Source organism: Meriones unguiculatus, chromosome 15, assembly GCF_030254825.1.
Source record: "Meriones unguiculatus strain TT.TT164.6M chromosome 15, Bangor_MerUng_6.1, whole genome shotgun sequence".
Classification (NCBI taxonomy): Eukaryota; Metazoa; Chordata; class Mammalia; order Rodentia; family Muridae; genus Meriones; species Meriones unguiculatus.
Window position 1 is genome coordinate 15,283,180 of NC_083362.1, and position 20,647 is coordinate 15,303,826.

The 20,647-nt window shown below is 47.6% G+C and overlaps 1 protein-coding gene across 2 annotated transcripts in view; it reads right to left on the minus strand.

Annotated features, from left to right (window-relative positions):
- Positions 1–17,707, minus strand: part of LOC110540768 (ATP-dependent DNA helicase DDX11) — a 29,534-nt gene extending 11,827 nt beyond the window's left edge. Inside the window, exons 1-14 of one of the 2 annotated variants that reach the window (XM_060368243.1) lie at positions 17,549–17,707; positions 15,161–15,308; positions 13,370–13,615; positions 12,902–12,988; positions 12,520–12,665; positions 9,749–9,794; positions 8,666–8,773; positions 7,096–7,183; positions 6,515–6,720; positions 4,603–4,755; positions 3,326–3,372; positions 2,926–3,005; positions 2,054–2,098; positions 1,876–1,943 (exon numbers count right to left, since the gene is read on the minus strand). In XM_060368243.1, the coding sequence (XP_060224226.1) occupies positions 1,876–1,943; positions 2,054–2,098; positions 2,926–3,005; positions 3,326–3,372; positions 4,603–4,755; positions 6,515–6,720; positions 7,096–7,183; positions 8,666–8,773; positions 9,749–9,794; positions 12,520–12,665; positions 12,902–12,988; positions 13,370–13,615; positions 15,161–15,304 (1,464 nt within the window). In that variant the 5' untranslated portion in view covers positions 15,305–15,308; positions 17,549–17,707. The remainder of the gene's footprint in view (positions 1–1,875; positions 1,944–2,053; positions 2,099–2,925; positions 3,006–3,325; positions 3,373–4,602; positions 4,756–6,514; positions 6,721–7,095; positions 7,184–8,665; positions 8,774–9,748; positions 9,795–12,519; positions 12,666–12,901; positions 12,989–13,369; positions 13,616–15,160; positions 15,309–17,548) is intronic. The other variant, XM_060368244.1, reaches the window with a different exon arrangement.
- Between the last annotated feature and the right edge of the window lie 2,940 nt (positions 17,708–20,647).

Here is a 20,647-nt window from a genome sequence, read left to right on the forward strand (position 1 = left end):
GGCTCACAAGCCACACAACTATGAAAACCTGAGCTGGATACTCAGAGAAACACATAAAAGCCAGAGTAAGGCTGTAACTTGAGGTGCCAGGGTGGGTTGATACCCCTTGAGGGCCTCCCCTTCTCCGAGAAGGGGAGAGGGGCTAAGAGGAGGAGGCATGAGAGTGGGACTAGGAGGAGAGGAGGGGGGGAGCTGGGATCAGCCTGTAAAGTGATTAAATAAAAACACGAAAAAAGCCAGAGTCTATAGCATTGAGAGTCTAAAATCCCAATGTTCTTACTGAGAAATGAGACACAGAGACAAACACCCCAGAAGCCTGTGAGCCAGCTTGCCAGGCATATACGGTGGAAAAACCATCAAGAGACCCTGTCTCAAACAGGATAGAAAGCCACGTATCAACATGGGAAATTGTCTTCTAACCTGACACACACACACTGAGGCACATGCACACCTGAATTCAAAACATGAATGTGTGCATATCACATAGCACAGCACACACATTTCAAAAACAAATTTTTAAAAACAAAATTATTTGTTCTAGGCCAGCCTGGTTTACAGAGAGAATTCCAGACAGCCAGGGCTAGACACACACCCATACCCACACACACCCACATCACACCCACACACAATCCTTTACACTAAAGCAGAAAGTAGGTAAGTCCTGGGTTTGCCCCAGGAAAGGCCAAAGTGTAGTGTACCGCTGTGTGCTTACTATGTAGAAGTAAAAGCTGGCACCTCAGCTCAGCTCACAACGTAAGAGCATGAGGTTTGGTGGGATTTAGAAAGTCTGCCACAAAGACTGGCTTCAGTCAGCCTTTACCAAGTAAGTGAAAGTGAGAGGTCTGAAGCAAGCTGGAGAATGACACCTGCCACAGGGTCGCAACTGTGGGAACCATGGGCTATGTCAACTATCTAGAGTGGAACAAAAATGGGAGAAAAGTACAAAGGCTGACTGACAGTATCATAGTAGTGCCAATGACCAAAGGTTAGTCTAAGGGACAGCTGATCTGAATGTGAAAGGCAAGCAGGAAGGGAAGAGGCTCTAGGATGGGCCTAGCTGGGTTTGAACATTGGCCCCATCCAGCCACCCTTGATTCACCAGTGTGTCGCTTGGGCCAGGTGCCATCCAGAACCACTATTCTGAGCCTAGTTTCCCTGTTCTTTGTTTTGTTTTGAAACACAAGGCCCGGACTGTAGACCAGATCCACCTGTCTCAGCCTCCTGAGTGCTGAAATTAAAGGGGTTGATGGCAGTTTTCCTGTTCTCCCATAGTGTCCTGGCATTGTGCTCTGAACAAAAGGACAGTATCCATGTAGGCAGAGATACTTAAATTAGACACACTAGGCTGTGGTTTAGTGACATGGCTACCTAACACTTGTGAGCGCACCAGATATCAAAGGCCAAGATAAACAAAGGTCCAGCCCAAGGCTCCAGTGGAAGACAGGGGTCACATGTTCTCCCCCTGATGGTCTCATACAATACACCATGGATTATAGTCTGAAAACAATTCCCTGGAGAAAGACTGGCGGAACAGAGATGGAAAAAGGTAGAGACAACCTAGAGGCTGTGTTTATGCCAAAGAGGGCAAAGAGCAACCTCCCTTGCCAACCTTCCATCTCCTAACCTCAGAGTGAACACCATATGGCTGTTGCTGTCCAGTTTAAATATCTGATAACTGCCTAGCCCTGACTTAGATCCTTGGACGCTGACTATTTGTTTCCATTTTTTTCTTCCATGTTTATTCTGACTAGGTGCTAGAGGCAGAACAGAAGGCCTTAGGACAGGCAAGTGCTCACAGCTGAGCTCCATGCCCACCTCTCCTTTCATAGCCTTACAAACTCAAAAGCACTTGTGTAAGTCAGAGCAAACCTTTACCTTGAAAAGGTTGATGTTGTCCACCTGGCTCTGAAAGAGAAAGTCGTTGATGCTCTTCAGCTCAGACCCTGCGAGCAGAAAAAAGGATGCTGGTTTTGTACCAAGTCCCCTGCTCGGTCCCACAGTGAAGCTCTGAGTTGTCCACGCCACCTCCCACTCTTAACAACAAGCTCCTCACCTGTCTGGGGCTGGCTCTGTGTACTAGGATTTTGCTTAACATTACCTAAAAGGGGGGATTGCAACAGGTCATAACAGTAGCTCTGCGCCAACTTCTGAGATCTCTACTGTCCTATTTTCATGAACTACAAGAACATGAAGTGTTTCAAGAGACACTTGTTTGGGGCATTTACAGCAGACATGGGACACACTAAGAATGGATGCCAAGGCCAGGCAACAGACAGGATCAGGGCAGTCTCCCCACGGTCACTCTGAGCAGGGGAAGTTGGAAAACAGGATCTGCCAGAAGACAGGAAGCTTTGTCACAGGCAGAGATCATGAAAAGCCTCCACTGGCTTTCTGGAAATCCAGCTCTACAGAACCCTTTAAAAGCACTGCCACTAAAAAAGGCATTGCCATATAATGAAATAGTCCCATCCCAGAATAATCAAAGAATCCTGGATGCTGGAGTCAGCAGCCTCCAGCCTCATGAGCCACAGGCAAGTCCCATGCTGAGCTTCAGGTTTTCCTCTGCGAGAGGTTTAAAGTTCCTGGTTTTAGGCTTCTCTCCACACAGGGGCAAATAAGACTGCCTGGGTGTCCATGCCAGTATATCACATGGTTGTGCCTATGCCACACAATATTGTTTTGCTTTACACTGTATAATTATCATAATCATACCATCTGGTTTCTTAAAGTAAAAGGAACAAAACATGAAGAAATAAACTGAAGTAACAACAATGAAAAAGCTAAGGTCATTAGAAAACACGATAGCCAATGATCAAGACAGTGCTTAAAAGCATAAAATACCACCCAAGTTTCCTCACTGGCATTCAAGGAACAAGACCAACACAATTGTCAGATGTGGAGTGAGCAAGGGGATGATGCTCCTACCTCCCAGGACAGCCACAAACTTCTCCAGCAAATAGAGGATCTGCTTGATATACATCAGGTTCTTGGCCTTCAAACGCTTCCTGAGGAAAAAGTGACAGAGGCAGAATGGTAGCATTCTCCAGCAGCTCCCTCCGCCAGATACCAATGGGCCTTTCTGCCTAGGACTGGACACACTGGGCTGTGAGGTACAAACTCTCCAGCAGATAAAAAAGGCTGGCAAAGACAGGCTGCTGCTCTGTCCCAAAAAGCCAAGGATGTGGGGAGCATACATCAGGACACACCAATTCAACCTATTCCTCCAAGACCTTGGCACTAACAATAACCTCCATTTGTGTTCTGGAAGGCTGACATGCAAGCCACTAAGGCCAAGCATGACTAGTTTCCTCGGGTCATGTCTTACCCATATCTTTCCATGTACTGGAGCAACTGAGAATGGGCCTGGCAGAGCTGGGGAGAAAACAGAACAGCATGAAGGCGTCCCAGAATATGGTTAAGAGGATCTCTGTAAAGAAACATTAGTCCATGTCTACGAGTGCTAGCCCAGGACACATGGGGGCTTAGTGAGGGTTTCTATGACTGCAACAAAAGACCATGACCAAAAAGCAAATTGGGGAAGAAAGAGTCTATCTGTCTTACACTTCCGGATCATAATCCATCATTACAGGAAGTAAAGACAGAACTCAAGCAGGGCTGAAACCTAAAGGCAGGCGCTGATGCAGAGGCCATGGAAAGGTGCTGCTTACTGGCTTGCTTATCATGGCTTGCTCAGCCTACTTTTTGATAAAACCCAGGACCACCAGCCCAGGGGGACAGCACCACCCACAATAGGCTGGGCCTGCCCCCACTGATCACTATTTAAGGAAATGCCCTACAGCTGGATCTCACGGAGGCATTTTCTCAACTGACGGTTCTTCTTCTCTGATGACTCTAGCTTGTGTCAAGCTGACTCACAAAACCAGCCCATACAGGAACCATCAAAGTGATGGGCAGTTCGACAGTAACAAAGGCAAAGCAAGCAGAGTCAGGCCATGCGGCTGATGATAGCTGAGAGGGAAGAGGCCAAAGCCTAAGGTCCTAAATATCACAGGAGAACGAAGTTGGGAGATGACTTGCACTCCAACAAGAGTGAGATGCAAGCAAGTGGCAGATATCACATAGGTTTCACGAGCAGAAGCCAGTGGTCAAATCCTGGCTCACCTCACTTTCTGCAGTGTGGGTAACAGACACATGACTCTGCCCTCCATGAATCCTGAAGCTCCCAAGCTAAAGCAGGGGAACCTCTAGCCCAAGAGAAAAGGAGGAGGCACAAAGAACCCCTTTCAATGCTTGCTACATACCAGGTGACAGTAAACAGGAGCCTGCAGAGACCCTGAGCATTCCTCCATTAAAGACCCCCAGCACAGTATCAATAGTGAGAAAACGGTATCTTGTGAGACTCTTGGTCCCCGAAGCCACTACCCTACTGACAAGAGTACTAGCAAACAGCATCCCAGATGAAGGACAGCTGGAGACAAAAGAAGCCACCCTGTTCAAGCTGGCTCCCAAGAGCCTCACACTTGAAAAGGAAAAGGAAAAACAGGGTTTCAGTTCAGCTCACCCTCTACTGATCCCACATCCAGAATAATTCCTGCCCCAGGCATTTAACCGACCTGCCCAAGACGGGAGAGGTAGACCCACCTGGGAACCATTGACCTCTGTGCTGTGGATGTCGGTGATGGTGTCGATCAGGTTGTGTGCCTCGTCAATGATGACCACCTGGCCTTGCAGCCTGATTCCTGCAGCCTGCCGGGTGGCTGCATGCAGCAGCATTGGGTATGGTAACACCACTAGCTGTAGGAAAAGGTGACTGCTGGAGAGTGAAGCAACCTGCCTTGCACATAGCAGAGGCTTATCCTGCAGTAAACATTAGGCCACTGATGTCCTAATGGAGTTGTTTAATTCAGACCTTGCACAGAGGTATTCAAGCCAGAATACCACAGCTCAGTATCCTGCCTGTTCTTTCAGATGTTTCATGTGGGATGTCAACTATGGGAAACTGATCACCTGGGGGAAAGGGGAGGGGTGGAGTCCCTGGAGGTGAACCTCATCTAAGATCCTACAATAGCCCTCAGGTTCCAAAGTCCTTCAGTACACTGAATATCACGAGCACCAGGAAACATCCCTAACCTCTGTTCCTGGGCTGCTACTTCAGCTCTATGACTCTGGCCAAGTCTAATTTAAGTGACCCTTGCTTTTCATCAGCTAAGCAAATTTGCCAAACCATGTCAACTGAGGGGTGCATATAAAATCAAATCTGTAGGTACATGTTGCTGTGATTATTTTCCATTAAAAGACAACAAATAAGTGAGGGAGAGTGACTGAAAGCAAAGGCTAAGTTTAAGCCACAAACCCATGAGGGAAAAAAAGCAAGGAGTGTTGGTACCACTTGAAATCCCAGCAGCAGGAAGGCAAAGACAGGCTCACTTGCCAGACAGCTTTGCCATAACCAAAGCTGTTCTCTGGCCTGCACAGGCATGCACACACCTACCAAACACACACACACACACACACACACACACACAAAGATACTGATAATATAAAACCTCACAAAACTGAAAACTCAAGGCCCACGTTCCAATATGGGTATCATCATTTAAGACAGTGAGAGAAGAGAAGATCATCTTTCTGGGCCCCAGTGTTCTCATGTGGAGAACAGAGCTATTTCAGTGGGCTGTTATAAAGAAAAATGTGGAGAAAACTGCTTTCACATGTCAAGAACACATCAATTTCAGGTCTTCTAGATAAATGGTGACAGCATTGACTCAATGAGACATCTGTGGACAAGGGAGAGCTTGTCTGTGAGTACCCACATACATCCATGAGTGAGCACTGCACTGAGCAATACGATCACTCAGATTGCTCTCTCATGAGATCCATTTAAAACTCCCAGATGGTGCCGGGCGTGATGCTGCATGTGTGGAATCCCAGCTCTCAGGGAGGCAGATGGACCTCTGTGAGTTTGAGGCCAGCCTGGTCTACAAGTCAAGTCCAGGACAGCCACGGCTACACAGAGAAACCATGTTTTGAAAACCAAAACCAAAACAAAAGTCTCCCAGATGACACAGTTCCCCTATGAGTGAAGGTTTCAGGGAGAGAGTAAGACAGCATTAAATCACCCACAGTGAAAAACAAACGGCTGTCAGAAAAAAATCAGGTTTCCTTTCTGGATGAAGTTAAGGCAGGTCTAATCAGAACAGTACTGCCATGTATGGGCAGGTGGGTACATCAGCAGTCCAACCGAAAAGCCATTTGGTTATGTTCACATTCTGGGCTCAACCTCTACTCAACACCTTTCAGTGTGGTTCTTAGAATAACACTCTTTGCAGGCTCCTAGCTGGTGAACGCTCAATAACACCAATTGCCCCAAGCCATTAAGGATCCCTGACCTGGCCAAACTTATGCTCTGGATAAGATAGCTTTGTGCCATGAGTACGGTTGTCAGCCTAACCTAAGTAGGACATCCTCACCTACCAGAGAGGGATGACGAAGCCTTGTTTTGTAAGCTCCATCTACTGCAAGGACATACTTCCTATTTCTCCAGCACACTCACCTGGGCTGCAGGGATGGCAAAGCGGCTTCCATAGTAGGGACAGGCCCGGGCCTCCTTCCCAAGGGCCACAAGCTGCTCCATGTCCTTCACCTCCAGCAGAATCTCGTCCCGGAGAAGCTGCATCTGCTCATGGTTGTAGAAGGGGCAGGAGGTCTGGATCTTTTGTCTCCTCCTCTTTGGCTTGTCTCCCCCAGGTCTGCTCTTCTCTGTGGTGGTATAGGTGGAGGAAAGCAAGGACAGGAAGAAACTCAGCTACGTCTAAGGTCAGGAGTAGGGACAGTAATGTTCAAACACGTTCCTTTGGGTAGATAACAGCTGCTTACTGTGACTTATGAGAACACTCTGGGATCTTACTTTATGCTCTCCATAAAGAGGCAGCACAAATATCGCTAAGCCAGGTCCCTTAGGAAGCATGAACACTCTTGTTGCCCGAAAAGGGACCTGAATAAGAAACCAGGGCCTACTTGGCCACTATCTCCGGTTAACAAAGTTTTCATTGTCATGCCCTGTTGTGAACTCCAGCACATTTCTGCCACTTCCACTCTGTCCAGCATAGCTCAGAACAAGGTCCCTGTGCATACCATGTTTGATTCTTTGCATATCCATGCAGCGGTCATTCATAAGTTGCACAGAACCCAGGTTTTTCACATCTTCATTCACACAAAGGTTCTATAAGGCAGGGGAAAAGAAGAGGAAAAGCAGTGGCCTTCATTCACATTGGGCAAAACCTCTACCACCACACTTACCCTCAGTCAACTCGAGACATTGTCTCATCTTGACCTGCTTCTCCTTGCTTACAGAATGGACCATTAATATAAATCTGACCACTAAATTGCTCTTCGGCCTTCCTGAACAAAAGAAATTTTTGTTTGTACCCAAGACATACCACATAAAACTCATCACCTAAAGCTGCTCTCTGCAAACATGCCAACCCACTGTTTTGTATTGGTCAGTGCTGATTTATTTATTCTGTGTGTGCATGTGTCTCCTATCTGCATGTATGTCTGTGTACCATGTGCATGTCTGGTCACCAAGAAGGCCAGAAGAAAGCGTAAGATCCCCTACAGCTAGAGTTACAGATTAGAAATTGAACCTGGATCCTTTGGAAGAGCAGTAAGTGCTCTTATGCACTGTCACCTCTCCAGCCAATTTTAGAGCTTTTTGAAGCTTGCTTCTTTAAAGACAAAGAGAGAACACTGGCCCCATTTGGGTATGAGACGTTTTGGGGGTTTTGGCTGGCTGGTTTGTTGGTTGGTTTTGGGGTTTTGGTTGTTGCTGTTGTTGTTTTGGGAGGTTTGGGACAAGGTCTCACTGTGAAACTCTGGCTGTCCTGGAATTCACTGTGTAGACCAGGCTGGTCTCAAATTCAGAAACCCGCCTGCCTCTATATCCCATGTGCTGGGATAACAGGAATGTTACCACAACCGACTTGTAGGAGAGCTTTTTAAATTGCTGATATTCTGTTTTTTCCCCAGTCAAAGGGTGAGGTTGCTGGGGGGGTTCTCAGGAACAGTTTGCAATTTATTGAACAAAATATACTGTCCTTTGTTGTGCTCTCAGGGCCCGGATGAGAGAGAGAGAGGGCCAACAGTACAGCATGTTTATTTCTATTTTTTGGAGATTATAATTATTTCTCTCCTTCCTTTTCTTCCCTCCAAACACTCCTTGGCTCTCTTTCAAATCCATGGCCTCTTTTCGATTAACTGATATTATATCTCTATATATGTGTATGTACTATGTAGATGCCCATATCATATACTCCTAAACTTAGCCTGCTCGGTCTGTATAATGTTACTTGCAGGCGTGTGTTCAGGGCTTGACCTTTTGGTCTTGGATGACCAATGGTGTGCTCTTCCTTGGGGAGGACTCTTTCTCCCACTCTCAGCATTGCTTAGTTCAGCACATCTTTGGTACTGAATACTGATGAGTGTTTTTTAAAGATAAAGAACACAAATGGTGCAGGCTAAAGGACACAGGAAGGGCCCAATGCCCAGTCTGTGTCTCCTGCACCTTCCAAAGACCAGTAAGGCCAGCAAGGGCCCAATGCTCCCCATGCCCACCTTGCCTCTGCCCACCTTTTTTTCATGCCTGGACCAAGAGACAAGGACACAGGAGGAGGTTGTCTGGACAAGAACACTTCCCTATGCTTACCTGCCGAGAACCAAGGGAGACTAGCTGTGTTTCCTTGCCAAAAGGACTCTTCAGTACTTCATGCACAAACTGGGCCAGCTGTGAGTGTGTCCGACTACAGTAATAAATCTGATCAGAAGAAAGGAAGGAAATTCAAAGAGGGGAGTCTTACGAGCCCAGCCTGGCCTGAGATCCTGAAGAGGAGGGAGGGCGGTTACAAGTCCAGGCTCCTGAGACGACAGAAAAATCACCTCAGGTCTGCTAACACCGGATGAGGGATTAGCCGTGTCTAGGATTCAGCTCTCCCACAATTTACACTCAGGCTCAAGTCAAACCACAATAAGAGCTAGCAACCCGAAGAGTCTCTTTCCCCACACTGCTGATTCTTGATATGGCAATGATCCTCAGCCCTCTGAAGAATAAGCCACGAAGGGAAAGGTGGAGCCCGAGGTGCACATTCTGGCCGTCCTGGAATTCAGCAGAGTGAGGAGAGAAGAGCAGTAAAGGGCACTTTCAACAGAAAAGAGAAATCTTAGGTGGAGGTTTTTATGGGTTTTTTTGTTGCTGTTGTTGTTGTTGGTTCAGTTTGGTTTGGTTTAGTTTTTATCAAGACAGGGTTTCTCTGTGTAGCCTTGGCTGTCCCAGACTCACTTTGTAGACCAGGCTGGCCTTGAACTCAGAGATCCACCTGCCTCTGCCTCCCCAAGTGCTGGGATTAAAAGCGTGTGCCACTGCACCAGGCTGAAACCACTGAAACCATGTACTTTAAAAATAGAGAGGTATCGGGCCATACATAGCTTAGTGCACTCAACATGTTAATCACAAGCAAGAGAAGCACACACGAGAGTCCAAGAATAAGGAGGGCATACTTGCTTACTCCTCCCTTGCCCTTTGGAAAGGGAAACCCCGTGAGTCCTGGGTCCAGAATGGCTGCTCCTTCCAAGGCGTCCCCTCTGAGGTCCAGCCAGTCAAGGGAGCAACCAGAAGCCATACTTTGCATTTGGGAAGCACACACCTCAGAGGCAAGGCCAAGGAAGTGCTAGAGTCCTGGACCTAGAGGCCCCCATCTCCTGCCTCTAGAAGCATCAGGAGTATACAGCCTACCTTGGTTATGTGTTCTTCCTCCAGGTCGTCCTCATCCTCATCCACTCTAAGAGACAAACATGGAGGTGAGTTTTGCGCAGCACCCTCGGGACAACCAAATACCTAAAAGCACAGTAACGTGCTCTGGGTGCTCACTGACAAGCAGGAAGGTGGCCCTTTCCTCAGAAGACAACAGGGCTGAGGGGCAAACTCTGAATACAACAAAGACACGTCCCAGGGAACTGACAAGCCCTGCTCCTCAGGACACCAGCCCAAGATCTATATCCGCCTTCACCAATGCTCAGGTCTATAAAACCTAGAAAACACAGTTGAGAGGGGGAAAAGACCTGTTGTCCTTAAAGCCACTTCACATGCACAACACCTAGATGTAACCTCTGACCAGTGGCACAGGCGTCCTCCACACCCACAGGCCACTCTGCTGTAAAACGGATTCCTCTGGGTTCCCTCAGAACTTCCCCTCTGTTACCTCATGGCCTTAACTCTGACCTCTATCTAGTCTGCCCTCCCCTTACACTATTCCAGCATGCACACTGCTGCCTCTTCCTTACCCTCCTGGCGTGTGACTGAGACTTTGCCCTGCCCTACTTGTTAGGACGATACCTATGTCAAAGTGATTTGCTCCTACTATGTCTCCTGTCACGTGTACAAACCAAAAACCAGGCTTCTCTTGTTTCTGCTGAGCCCCAGGAGCTGCCGGAGCCTGACTACAACAAACACTGTATGCACATTTCCTGAATGAAGCCCCCCTGCCTGGTGGAACATAAGACGATAGTTTGGGCTGGAGAGGTGGCTCAGCAGTTTAGAGCACTGGCTGCTCTGAGTTCAATTCCCAGCAACTACATGGTACATTCTGAACTAAAGTATTTTATATACCCTGTGTAGAGACAGAGAGGTGGTGACTGTCAGCCATTAGCCAATACAATGAAAACCAAAAACCCTCTACTACCAGTAAGATACTCCTCCTCATACTCAGCTGTAAATAATTAAGTAAAGGCCAATCGCAGACCCCACGTCAACAGTATTTCTGGACTTCTCAGAATGAGACAAAAAAGTAGCTTGTGTGTACACTCAGATCAACTAACGTCCTCGGAGTACAGATGTGCCAAATGTGACCTCGGTTCTGGAAATGGCAGCTTATGTAAAGACCTGGTTCTTCCCTGGAAATGCCTCATGAAAAGCTCAGCTGAAATGCTGGGGCCTAGACTTAATGACACACACTGAATCTCAGTCTATAGATCTGTAGATAGAGAGGCAGGAGAAGCAGCTTGAGTCAAGGCCAACTAGCACTCAAGGCCAAGACCCATTCTAAAAAGGCCAAGGGAGAAAGAATGAGGCCTGACAGAGGCCACACAGACAACTGAAGTGAGCTTTGAAGGGCACGAAGACATTTGCCACAGCAGGAGAAGGGTGTTTTGAACATTCACAACTGAGGGGAGACTTGGTGCATTTAGGAAGCCAAAACAGCTGCCCAACTGGTGTCTGGCAAAGGGTGGCTGCAAGTAAAGTCAAACAGGTGTGTTGAATATAGATAGTCGATGTGATAACCACAGTGTCCACAGAGCACAAGACATGTGGGACCTGTGACAGCCTTTCCAGGAACAGCAATAAAGCTGTCTTAATCCTTGTGCCACTGGGAAATAGGTATGAGCCTTAATGCTTGAAGGACCTTCCTTGTACTAGAAATGGACATATCACTCTGGCTTAATTAATCCCTTCCCAGCATCCTGCTGTACTGACTATGGCATCCATCCAGGACTAACTGGGCTCTGAGTCCTACAGAGACCTGTACCTGCTTCAACCTTGGGTCTTTTCTCTCCTGGGCTATCTCATACTTGAGCCTTCCCTCTAGTACATACGGTCCCCTCACCCAGCCCACTGAGCTTGAGAGCCCTCAAGCCTCAAGCTTTCTAAGCCTCCTTCGTAATTTAACAGCTCCTCAGCAGGCCTCACTCTGCTGACTCCACACACTAGTGCACTAGTCCACTTTCCTCGAAGCAAACGTGCTGGTTTCAAACTGGAGCTGTATGCTCATTTACCACGTAGACAGGGCTACACCCAGCCTATCTCAACTAATCAGAGTTCCCACATTGATCCTGCACAGGACCCCAGCTGGGGAGACACCTGTTCTAGTCCCCTAAAGGCCATGCCAGGTCCTGTACTCACCCTGACACTGATACCTATGTCACTGTGCCTATCTGGGGTCTAACTCCAGGCTGCAGCACCTGGGCCACCAGGACTTCCCTTGACAGGAGCTGTGAGATGCAGAAGTGATCAAGTCCCTCCCATCTGGGTTGCCTGCTTCACTCACAAGTGAAGCTCATGAAACAGAAACCTGCTCATCTGGACCAGAAGCCTTAAAACAATGACAAAGGGTGAGTAGGGGGTCTCCTTGATAGTTAGGATCATGTACTACACACACACTTAGGTTTAGTGGTGAAGAATATGGGCAGGTGGACTAGGTCCAGGACCAGCTCTCTCCTCTCTTTATGAGCCCACAGCAACGGCCAAGACATAGTACTGACCAATCCACAGCCTCCAGGAATCCACCACTGAGCTGCTGTGGGAAAAATACCGCAACATACACAAGGGACCAGCTCAGGCTAAGGGCCAGCCATGGTTGTCACCAGTATTTATGGACCCTAAATAAAAGCCCAACTTGAGTAAATGGACAGGTGGTTATCAGGCCCTCTCATCGGTGCTTCAGAGTATCTCTGGCCAAGGGCAGAGCTGTCTTAGTAAGGCTGTAAACAGATGCAGAGCAGTGGCCTCACCTGCTGGCTCTTCTCTCCTCATCACTCTCATATTCTGCCAGCACCAGCTCCTCCTCCCCACACTCAAGCTGCTCTGATCCTGCCTCTGCATCCAGCATCTCCCTGCTGAGGCGCAGGAGAGTCTCAGTCTCCTCTTCTTCCTGTTTCTGCATAGGAACAAAGACTCAAAAACAAGTCCCAGCACTGGAGCCCCTGATGACTCTGTGACAAATCTGGCCCCTGGCATTGCTCTCACCAAGGGCAAAGCACCCACATTCACCTCCTAGCATGAGTCTAACTGAAATTCTTTACCACTTAAGAGCTCCGGCTACTGCTTAAGGAGCGGGCGGCCAATCCCAAGCAACATCCGGCCGCCTCAAAGGCCACAGGCCTAGATGCTCACCATGCGCTTGGCTGCAAACCTGAGCCTTCCATCCTGGCAGACCTGCTGCAGACGCTCCTCGCGCCTCCTCCTCTTCACCTGTTCCTCCTAAAGGATAGGGACAACAGAAAAGACTCCTGCGTGAAGGGCCACCCCAGCCAGTTCTCAGTAAATCCTACCGCGGGAGCCCTTGCCACACCCTCCACTCTTTCTGTAGATCCAACTCCAGTGCTCAGGGCGCCATCCCCTTTTTCTCTCGGGCATTCAAAAGCTACTCTGGAATCAAGCACCTTCCCAGGTAAGTGAGCCATAAATGGAGAAGGCCTGCTCACATCAGAAAGAGACAGTGATATCCACACAAATTCACCAAAGGGCTGAGAGGACCCACAAAAACAAACATGCAATTCCTAAATCTTGTAATGAATTGAAAAACAGTCAGTGAAGCTTGTTTCCTCGGTCACCACAGCTTCTCATCCCCTCAGATCTCACCTTCAGCCTCTCCACCAGCTCCCTTTCTTCTTTCTTCTGAACAAATTCAGTAACCCAGTCAGGTTCTCCAGCAGGCCTCGGGGCATCAGAGGGTTCTTGACAAGAAGAGGAAGACGAAAGCGAGTTCTTCCCACCACTTGTGGGGCCAGAACCAGGTTCAAGGAGACGGGCCTCTGCTTGCAATTTCTTCTGTTCAAAGTCACGGAGCCAGGACAGGGCCCCACAAATAAGACTTAAGGACTTTCCCTACAAAAGAAACATGACCTCAAACCAGGCTAGAAGCAAGCTTCCCAAACAACTTTCCCCATTTACTAAGGACTTCAAAGAAACCCTACTTCCAAACATGATGATTCTCTAAGACCATGTAGAAAGGAAAGGAATTAGCAATAATCAAGAGAGAGGAAAAGGAAGGTGTAAAGCCTGGTCCCAAGAAGCAGTAATGGCCTGATTTTAAGCCACATAATGTAACTAAACAATGGTGAAAGAAATACATTAATAGCCAAGAAATACAAAGCATAAAATTACAAATCTTGCCAAGGCCACATCTGACTCTAAGCTTTAAGGCAACTGTAGTCCAGACACACACAATCAGTCACACGAGTTCCTACCGTTGAAGGTAACTACTCTCCAAAACACTATTCCTGATTAAAGTCACAGTTTTCCATGGTCCCTTTCACAGGTCGACATGCGTCCCCTCTCCTGAGCTCCTAACTCCATGGTCTCAGAATGAGAACTTACTCGGAAATAGAATCACTGGGGTCCAATCAGTTAACATGAGGCCCTTAGATGAGTCCCAAACTCTCACAAGACTGGGAGCCTTATAAAGAAGGAACATTTAGATGCAGACACACAAAGAACAAACGCACCACGAAGAAACACATCTACCAGACAAGGAGTGGGCCCGCATGTCCTTCCCACGTAGCCCTCAGGATGAACCGAACCTCCTAGTATGCTGATTCCAGACTTTGAACCTCCAGAATTGTAAGTTCTGGATTTCTGCTGTGCACCCAATTTGTGGTATTCTATACTATGAAGTCCCAGGAAAGGGATGAGAGAGCAAACTGTGGAGTCCCTCTGGCTGCTGCTCCTAGGATCCATTTGGGTTCAAGTACGTGTTTAGAGCTAACCTTCCTATTTAACCCTCTAAGCCTCCTTAACCCCAGGGTCTGAACCTATCTGCCCTGGGAGGTACCATAAGTAAGACAACTCCTTACCTGCAGTGCTGGACTAGACATGGGCTCATCTTACTAGCTCTGGGACTCTGAGCCGACTCTCAAAGCACATATATGCAAAAACAGGACAGGTAATAGTAGTCCTCACTCATAGAGCTGATACAAGTGTTAAGTTAGTTAATACACAGAAAGCAGGATCCAAATAGTCCCAATTTTCTGAGAAGGCACCAGAGGGGAAGGAAAACATAGGGACCCTCAGTTGGCTCCCTAGAGCACACAGTAACCTAGATTCTACATCTTAACACAGAATGTTGAACCTGGAAAGCCAAAGCCATAGTTATGTTCCTCAACATCAAAGCAGTATGCCAGAGAAATCTCAAAAATATATTGGTGTTGTGGTTTGCATTGCAATTTTAAAGTCCCAGCTGTCGTTAGCCTGGTTTTTCTCAGACTGTAGTGCTGTGTTTAACAGTTTAACAGAGGAATTTACTACTAGTTAGAAAGGTAAACTGACAACAACTGTGCCCAGTTTCTTCTCAAGGAAGACACTGCCTGCAAGGGTGAACTGTCAGGTAAGGCTGCCTCCAGGCAGTGATACCGCCTCATGCCTCACACTCACCGTGCCAGTTGGACTCTCAAATATCCCAATCTTGCCAGCCTCCAAAACCTTGTAGAGCTCTGCCATGAAGTCCTTCTGGATAGGATAGGGCGGGAAGGGAAAGGGGAAATGGATGCCACCAATCTCTTGGTTTTTGTCAGCCATTGCCCTAGATTAAGAAAAGAGAGAGAGAGAAATCTACCACCTTTCTCATGAGCTATGAAGTGGCTTGGAATAGCCCAAAGCATAGTTTTCTCACTTGGTGCAGAATTTCCCTCTGGGTTATACATTTTCTAGTAAGCAGAGATCATGTTCTGTCCATTCATACATATGCATGATTATAACAGAACCATACTATCCATACAGAGATGCCGGCCAGATGCTATTACTGCAGAGTCCAGCCGCAGAAACTCCCAAAGATTAACTTCTCATGCTGCTGCTGGAATTCCTTCCAATAATACCTCCACAAAAAAAAAAGAGAAAAGGGGGGGCTTTTCTTTGCCAAGGTGAGGAGTGTTGTTTGGATCCCAGCTGCCTTGTATGAGCCCTATCCCAAGGCCTCTGCAATGGGGCATTTTGCATGCCCACCTGCTCCTGCATTGAGGGCCTATAAACCTACAGGAACGCACAGAATGAGTAGCAAGGCTTGCTCAGGAGGCCACCTGCATCAGACAGCGCACATCTGTTCTTCATCCTAAGCTCTACAGCAATACAAGCAGCGCCATCTACTGGTCACGGTCTCTGGCTTCAAGACACAAGAGCTTTCTGGGGCTCTAGTGGGAGCCTCAGGGTAAAATTCCTGGCACCCTAATTCCCCTAAAAAGTAGTTGCTTCGTTACAGACTGGAAGAATGCTTTTCATGGCCACTAATGTCTGACTGGACTGACTTCCCAATACTAAAGCCACAGCATTCCTCTTTTCCTGAGGCCAAGAACGCTCAGCTCCATGTGTTTCATTGCCAGCAGAACACACACTCATCCATACCTCTCTTCCTGAGAGTTAACTGGACAGGCTCATCTCTTCTAAGACCAAATATTAATAATCCTAAGACCCATTTTATTTTATTATTTCTGAGTCAAGGTTTCTCTGTGTGGTCTTGGCTGGACTCACACTGAGGACCAGGCTGGCCTCAAACTCACATACTTGATTATTAATAACTTGAAAACTTATTTTTTTTAACTACACTGTTCTAAATGAGAATGATAGTGTCAATCTATTTATGAGGAAAGGCAGTTGCCAATGTATTCTTCCAGTCGCTATGCAAAGAGAACAGCTACCCCGGTGGAGAAATCACTGATGGAAACAACAAAAGCAAACAAACAAAAACACATTAACAAACTAAGAAAATGCAATAATAAAAAGGGCTATGCAACTGAAAAACCGTTAACACATGAAGGAGAAGAAAAGTAGCCAACAGGAAAAATGGAAAAATGGAAGAGTGGTTAAGAACACTTGCCCAGGCTCGATTTCTAGCACCCACATGGCAGCTCACAACTGTCTGTAATCCCAGTTCCAGGGGATCCAGAAATACAGGCAGGCAAAACACCCATAACATAAAAGAGTAAAATAAAAGTAATTTTCAAAAACCGACAAATTCTGAGCATCTGACATGTATTAGAACTCTGCAGTGTCTCCCCTCATTATTATTTTAGTTATAATTAACCTATAACATGACAGAACAGGGCTGCAGGATGATGGTACTACAGAAATTAAATAAGTGCTGGCCTGTTGCCTAGCAGTAGCCCTGAGCTTAATCTCCAATAGGAAGGAGTTGGAGTGTTAAGGAACAACATTCGTTTTTCAAGAAGCAAAGCAGGGATTTAACCCAGGTCCATGCAGCTCTGCCTCAGTCAAGCTCACCAGGTACAACAGAAAACTAGCAAGATGAAAAAGGAGATTTCCTGGAGCGATGCCCACGGAGGTGAACAATGCCGATGTCTGGGAAAAGCAGGAACCTGGGCTGCTGGCAGATGGGGACTCCCTGCACATGAGAACTGCACGCTTCACTTGAAGGCAGTACAGGAACCGTGTATTTATTATTTACTCCCACCTTTCTGCCACTTCATCACCAATGTAGTACATATATCCCATCGTCCTTCCGGAATCCTAAAAAAAGGCAGTACAGCCAAGCACGTAACAGTACGGGCCCTGAGGCAGATTGCCAGATTGTATTTCGGGTGAATGTGCACCTGAAAATCGCTTAATACAGCTTCTCTAAATTTTAGAACTCAGCCTGCAACACACTTTCAACCGAAGGCGCCGCCATCAATGGGCTGCCCCCCGCATTGGTTCTTTGCCCATCAATCACACGCCATCTCCACCCCCCACTTCCGGCTATACAGTGCCCTCCGCCAGCTCGGGCTTGCAGCCTCTTCAGTTTGGGCCTCCGCCCGCGCCTGCTTTTCTCACCTCGCCGCTTTGGCCCTCAGCGCTGCCTCCACGCAGCACCGAGTTCACCTTCAGCCGCGGGACGGCCTCGCGGAAGCTGCCAAGCAAGCCCGGCCGCGGCGAATGAATTTGAACTGCCGCTTCACAGGAGGAGCGCCGGCACGCGGGAAAACCGGCCACGCCCCCGAGCCACTGCGCCTGCTCACTTCAGATACCCGGCGGGCCTTGCGCTCGCGTGGATAAGGAGTGATGTGTGGGTATGCGCTCTCATGTACCGTGCTAGAGTGTTGATCTGACCTTCGATATTAGCTTTTTCGTCTTACAAGTTATCATTTATAAACAGAAATTTCTTGAAGGATGTTAAAAGTAAAAAAGAAATTGCCAAATATTAGATGTACACACACCCGTAAGATGTAAGAGGGATTTTTGGCGTAGTCATTCATGCATATATTTGTTTTTGTTTTTGTTTTCCTTACTGTAGATATTCAATCTGTTTCACAATAACAGAGCTACAAAGTTGCACGACGGTGAATTCTTTGGGTAATGCAAAATTTAAAAAAAAATTGACAGCTCTGAGGAAGTCAATCTGTCGAGATTTGGTTTTTCTGTCACTAGTTACAAAAGCACACACAGCACAGGAGTCAATAGCAATCGGTCCTTACTAACCTCTCTGTTTACTGCATTAGGAACACTGACATGACCCAATTTCAGAGACTGTGGCTGAAAATCCTAAGCACAACCTCAAGCTAGGTGCCCTTCTCCCTCTCCTCTTTCCCATGAGATGTAAGCATGATTAATTCTCAGCCAGGTGGTTGTGGCAAATGCCTCTAAAACCAGCACTTGGGAGGCAGAGGCAGGTGGAGCTCTGTGAGTTTGAGGCCAACGTGGGCTATAGATCAAGTTCGAGAACAGCCAGAGCTACACAGAAAAATTCTTGTCTCAAAAATAAATAAACAAAAAAATAAAGAGCCTTTTTTTAATTAAAAGTTTTTTGTATTTTAATTACAGTTTATTCGTTTTGTATCCCAGGTGTAGCCCCCTCCCTCATTCCCTACCAATTCCACCCTCCCTCCCTCATGTCCTCCCATACTCCTCTCCAAGTCCTCTGATAGGGGAGGTCCTCCTCTCTACTCTGTCTTTTGTGGATATAGCTGTTTGCCCAAAACCCTCAGCCTAGCAAGAATTGGATGGTAGATAAGTTAGACAACATGACAAAGACTATGGCTGTGTCATAACTATCCTGGGCATGGCCTGTGGCCTTGACCCCTCTTCACTGTCATGTCATGGTTGAAACCCTGAGTTTCAGCTTAGAAGGGCTGCTGGTGTTGTCAGGCCTAGGTCCTTCCAGCCAGGAGCTGGGGTGTTGATGTTCCCATTCGAAGCGTTCATTTCTAAGTCCCAGGAGTTCTCAGACTATTCAATCCCATCACTAGGGGTCCATTCCTCCTCAGAATGCTTAGTGTGCCAACAACTGCTTGGATAGAGGCAGCCATGGATCAAAGGGACTGGATGAAGGAACTAGATGATGAAACCATGAATCTCATTTCTTGCCCTAGGTTCTCTGCAGTGACAACTTCCTTCCAAATCCTCCCTCTGACTTTTGAAACCTGAAGGAGGCTCTCTCCTGATTTGACAGTAGGTGGCCCTGTGACCACTGTCACTGCATTTCCTTGGGATTTTGTTCTGTGTGATGTATGACAGAGCGCACTGTGCTAGCCATGCAGCCTGTTCCTCACTGCCTGGGCTGTGCCTGCTCCAGTCCTCCTGTAACATCTTGGCAGCATTCGTCCCTTCACAGGCCTCAGTGTATTCTTGCCTACAAGCTGTAAGTGTGAAGACTAGCTCTGAGACTTGACCCCAGCACTTAGGCTGCCTTTGTGCAATGGTGTGGTCTTGTTCTTGTGTCATCTGACATTTAATATACACAATGATGGGCCAGATCCTCACTAGGGACTGGATCCTGGGATCATTAGTCTGATAGTCGAGCTGTCCTCAAGGAGGTGACACTCTGACACCGTCCAGGACCATCAGGAAGAAAAGGGTGGTGACCAGCGTCCACATGAAAACAGTCAACGATGGTAATAACACTGAGAGGGTAGTAAGGGAGTTGGAAGAGCCTCTCTTGGGCAAAGGTCACAGCTGAGCTATGGGCCCTCACAGGCACAGCAACCTTGTGCCCTGCGTGTCCTCAGCAGGCATGAGGAAGGAAGGACTGTGATGCAGAACTGTTTGACAGTGGCTCCAGCTGAGGTCAGCCCCATGCTGGAAGCCTTATCGTAACTTACCACTATTCTGAACATCAGAGTCCCAGCTGGAGACATCTCCAAGAAGACTAGAAACAGCAGGTCAGAGATGGGAGGACCTCTTCGTTGGGTTCTTCCTTTCAGAGGAAAAAGAAAAATCCCAGACAGTGAAAGGATTTCCTTGAGGGGACAGTGTGTTCAGGCGGGAACAGCTCTGGCTTCAGATGCTAGCTAAAACAGAGCTCAATTCCCAGAGGGTGCTGTGAGTGATACCTGCCTCCTGGGAGCACACTGGTTTCCAGCGGTATATGTCAAGCATGTTAGAGCTCCACAAATGGAGCATGACCTCAAATTTTCTGGGGCTGGGTCATTGTGCCCCTTTCTAGATGTCCTCTGGCTGCTGTCTCCCTCATCGTCTGCGCTTCCCATCAGCAGAGCACAGGCGAGTGGACACTGCGGCAGGTCTGCCAGATCAGTTCACCACCACTTTCCTGGGGCCTAGGAGCTAAGGAAGCGTCTTCAGAATACTATTTCATGGAAAGTAAAAATTACATGAAATTTCCACTGATGCTCATTAACAATGCATTATTGCCAGAAGACATGTCCAATCATTCATGCTAGCACCCTGTCACATGGCTTCCCCCATGGCCCTCTGTCTCTTCCCTTCTTTCCTCCCAGGCTCTGCCCTGCTGTGGCCTTCACACAAGAGTCTCTTCCAACTCCATGTACTACCACGTATCCACCTCTCAGGTCCATTACCCTGTTTAACTGTGTGAGTACTCCATGCTGCTGCTGCTGCTGCTGCCGCCGCCTCCTCCTCCACGGAAAATCTTAAACCACGTGTTGGAAGTGCCTGTGCTTTCCCTGGCAGTGTCCT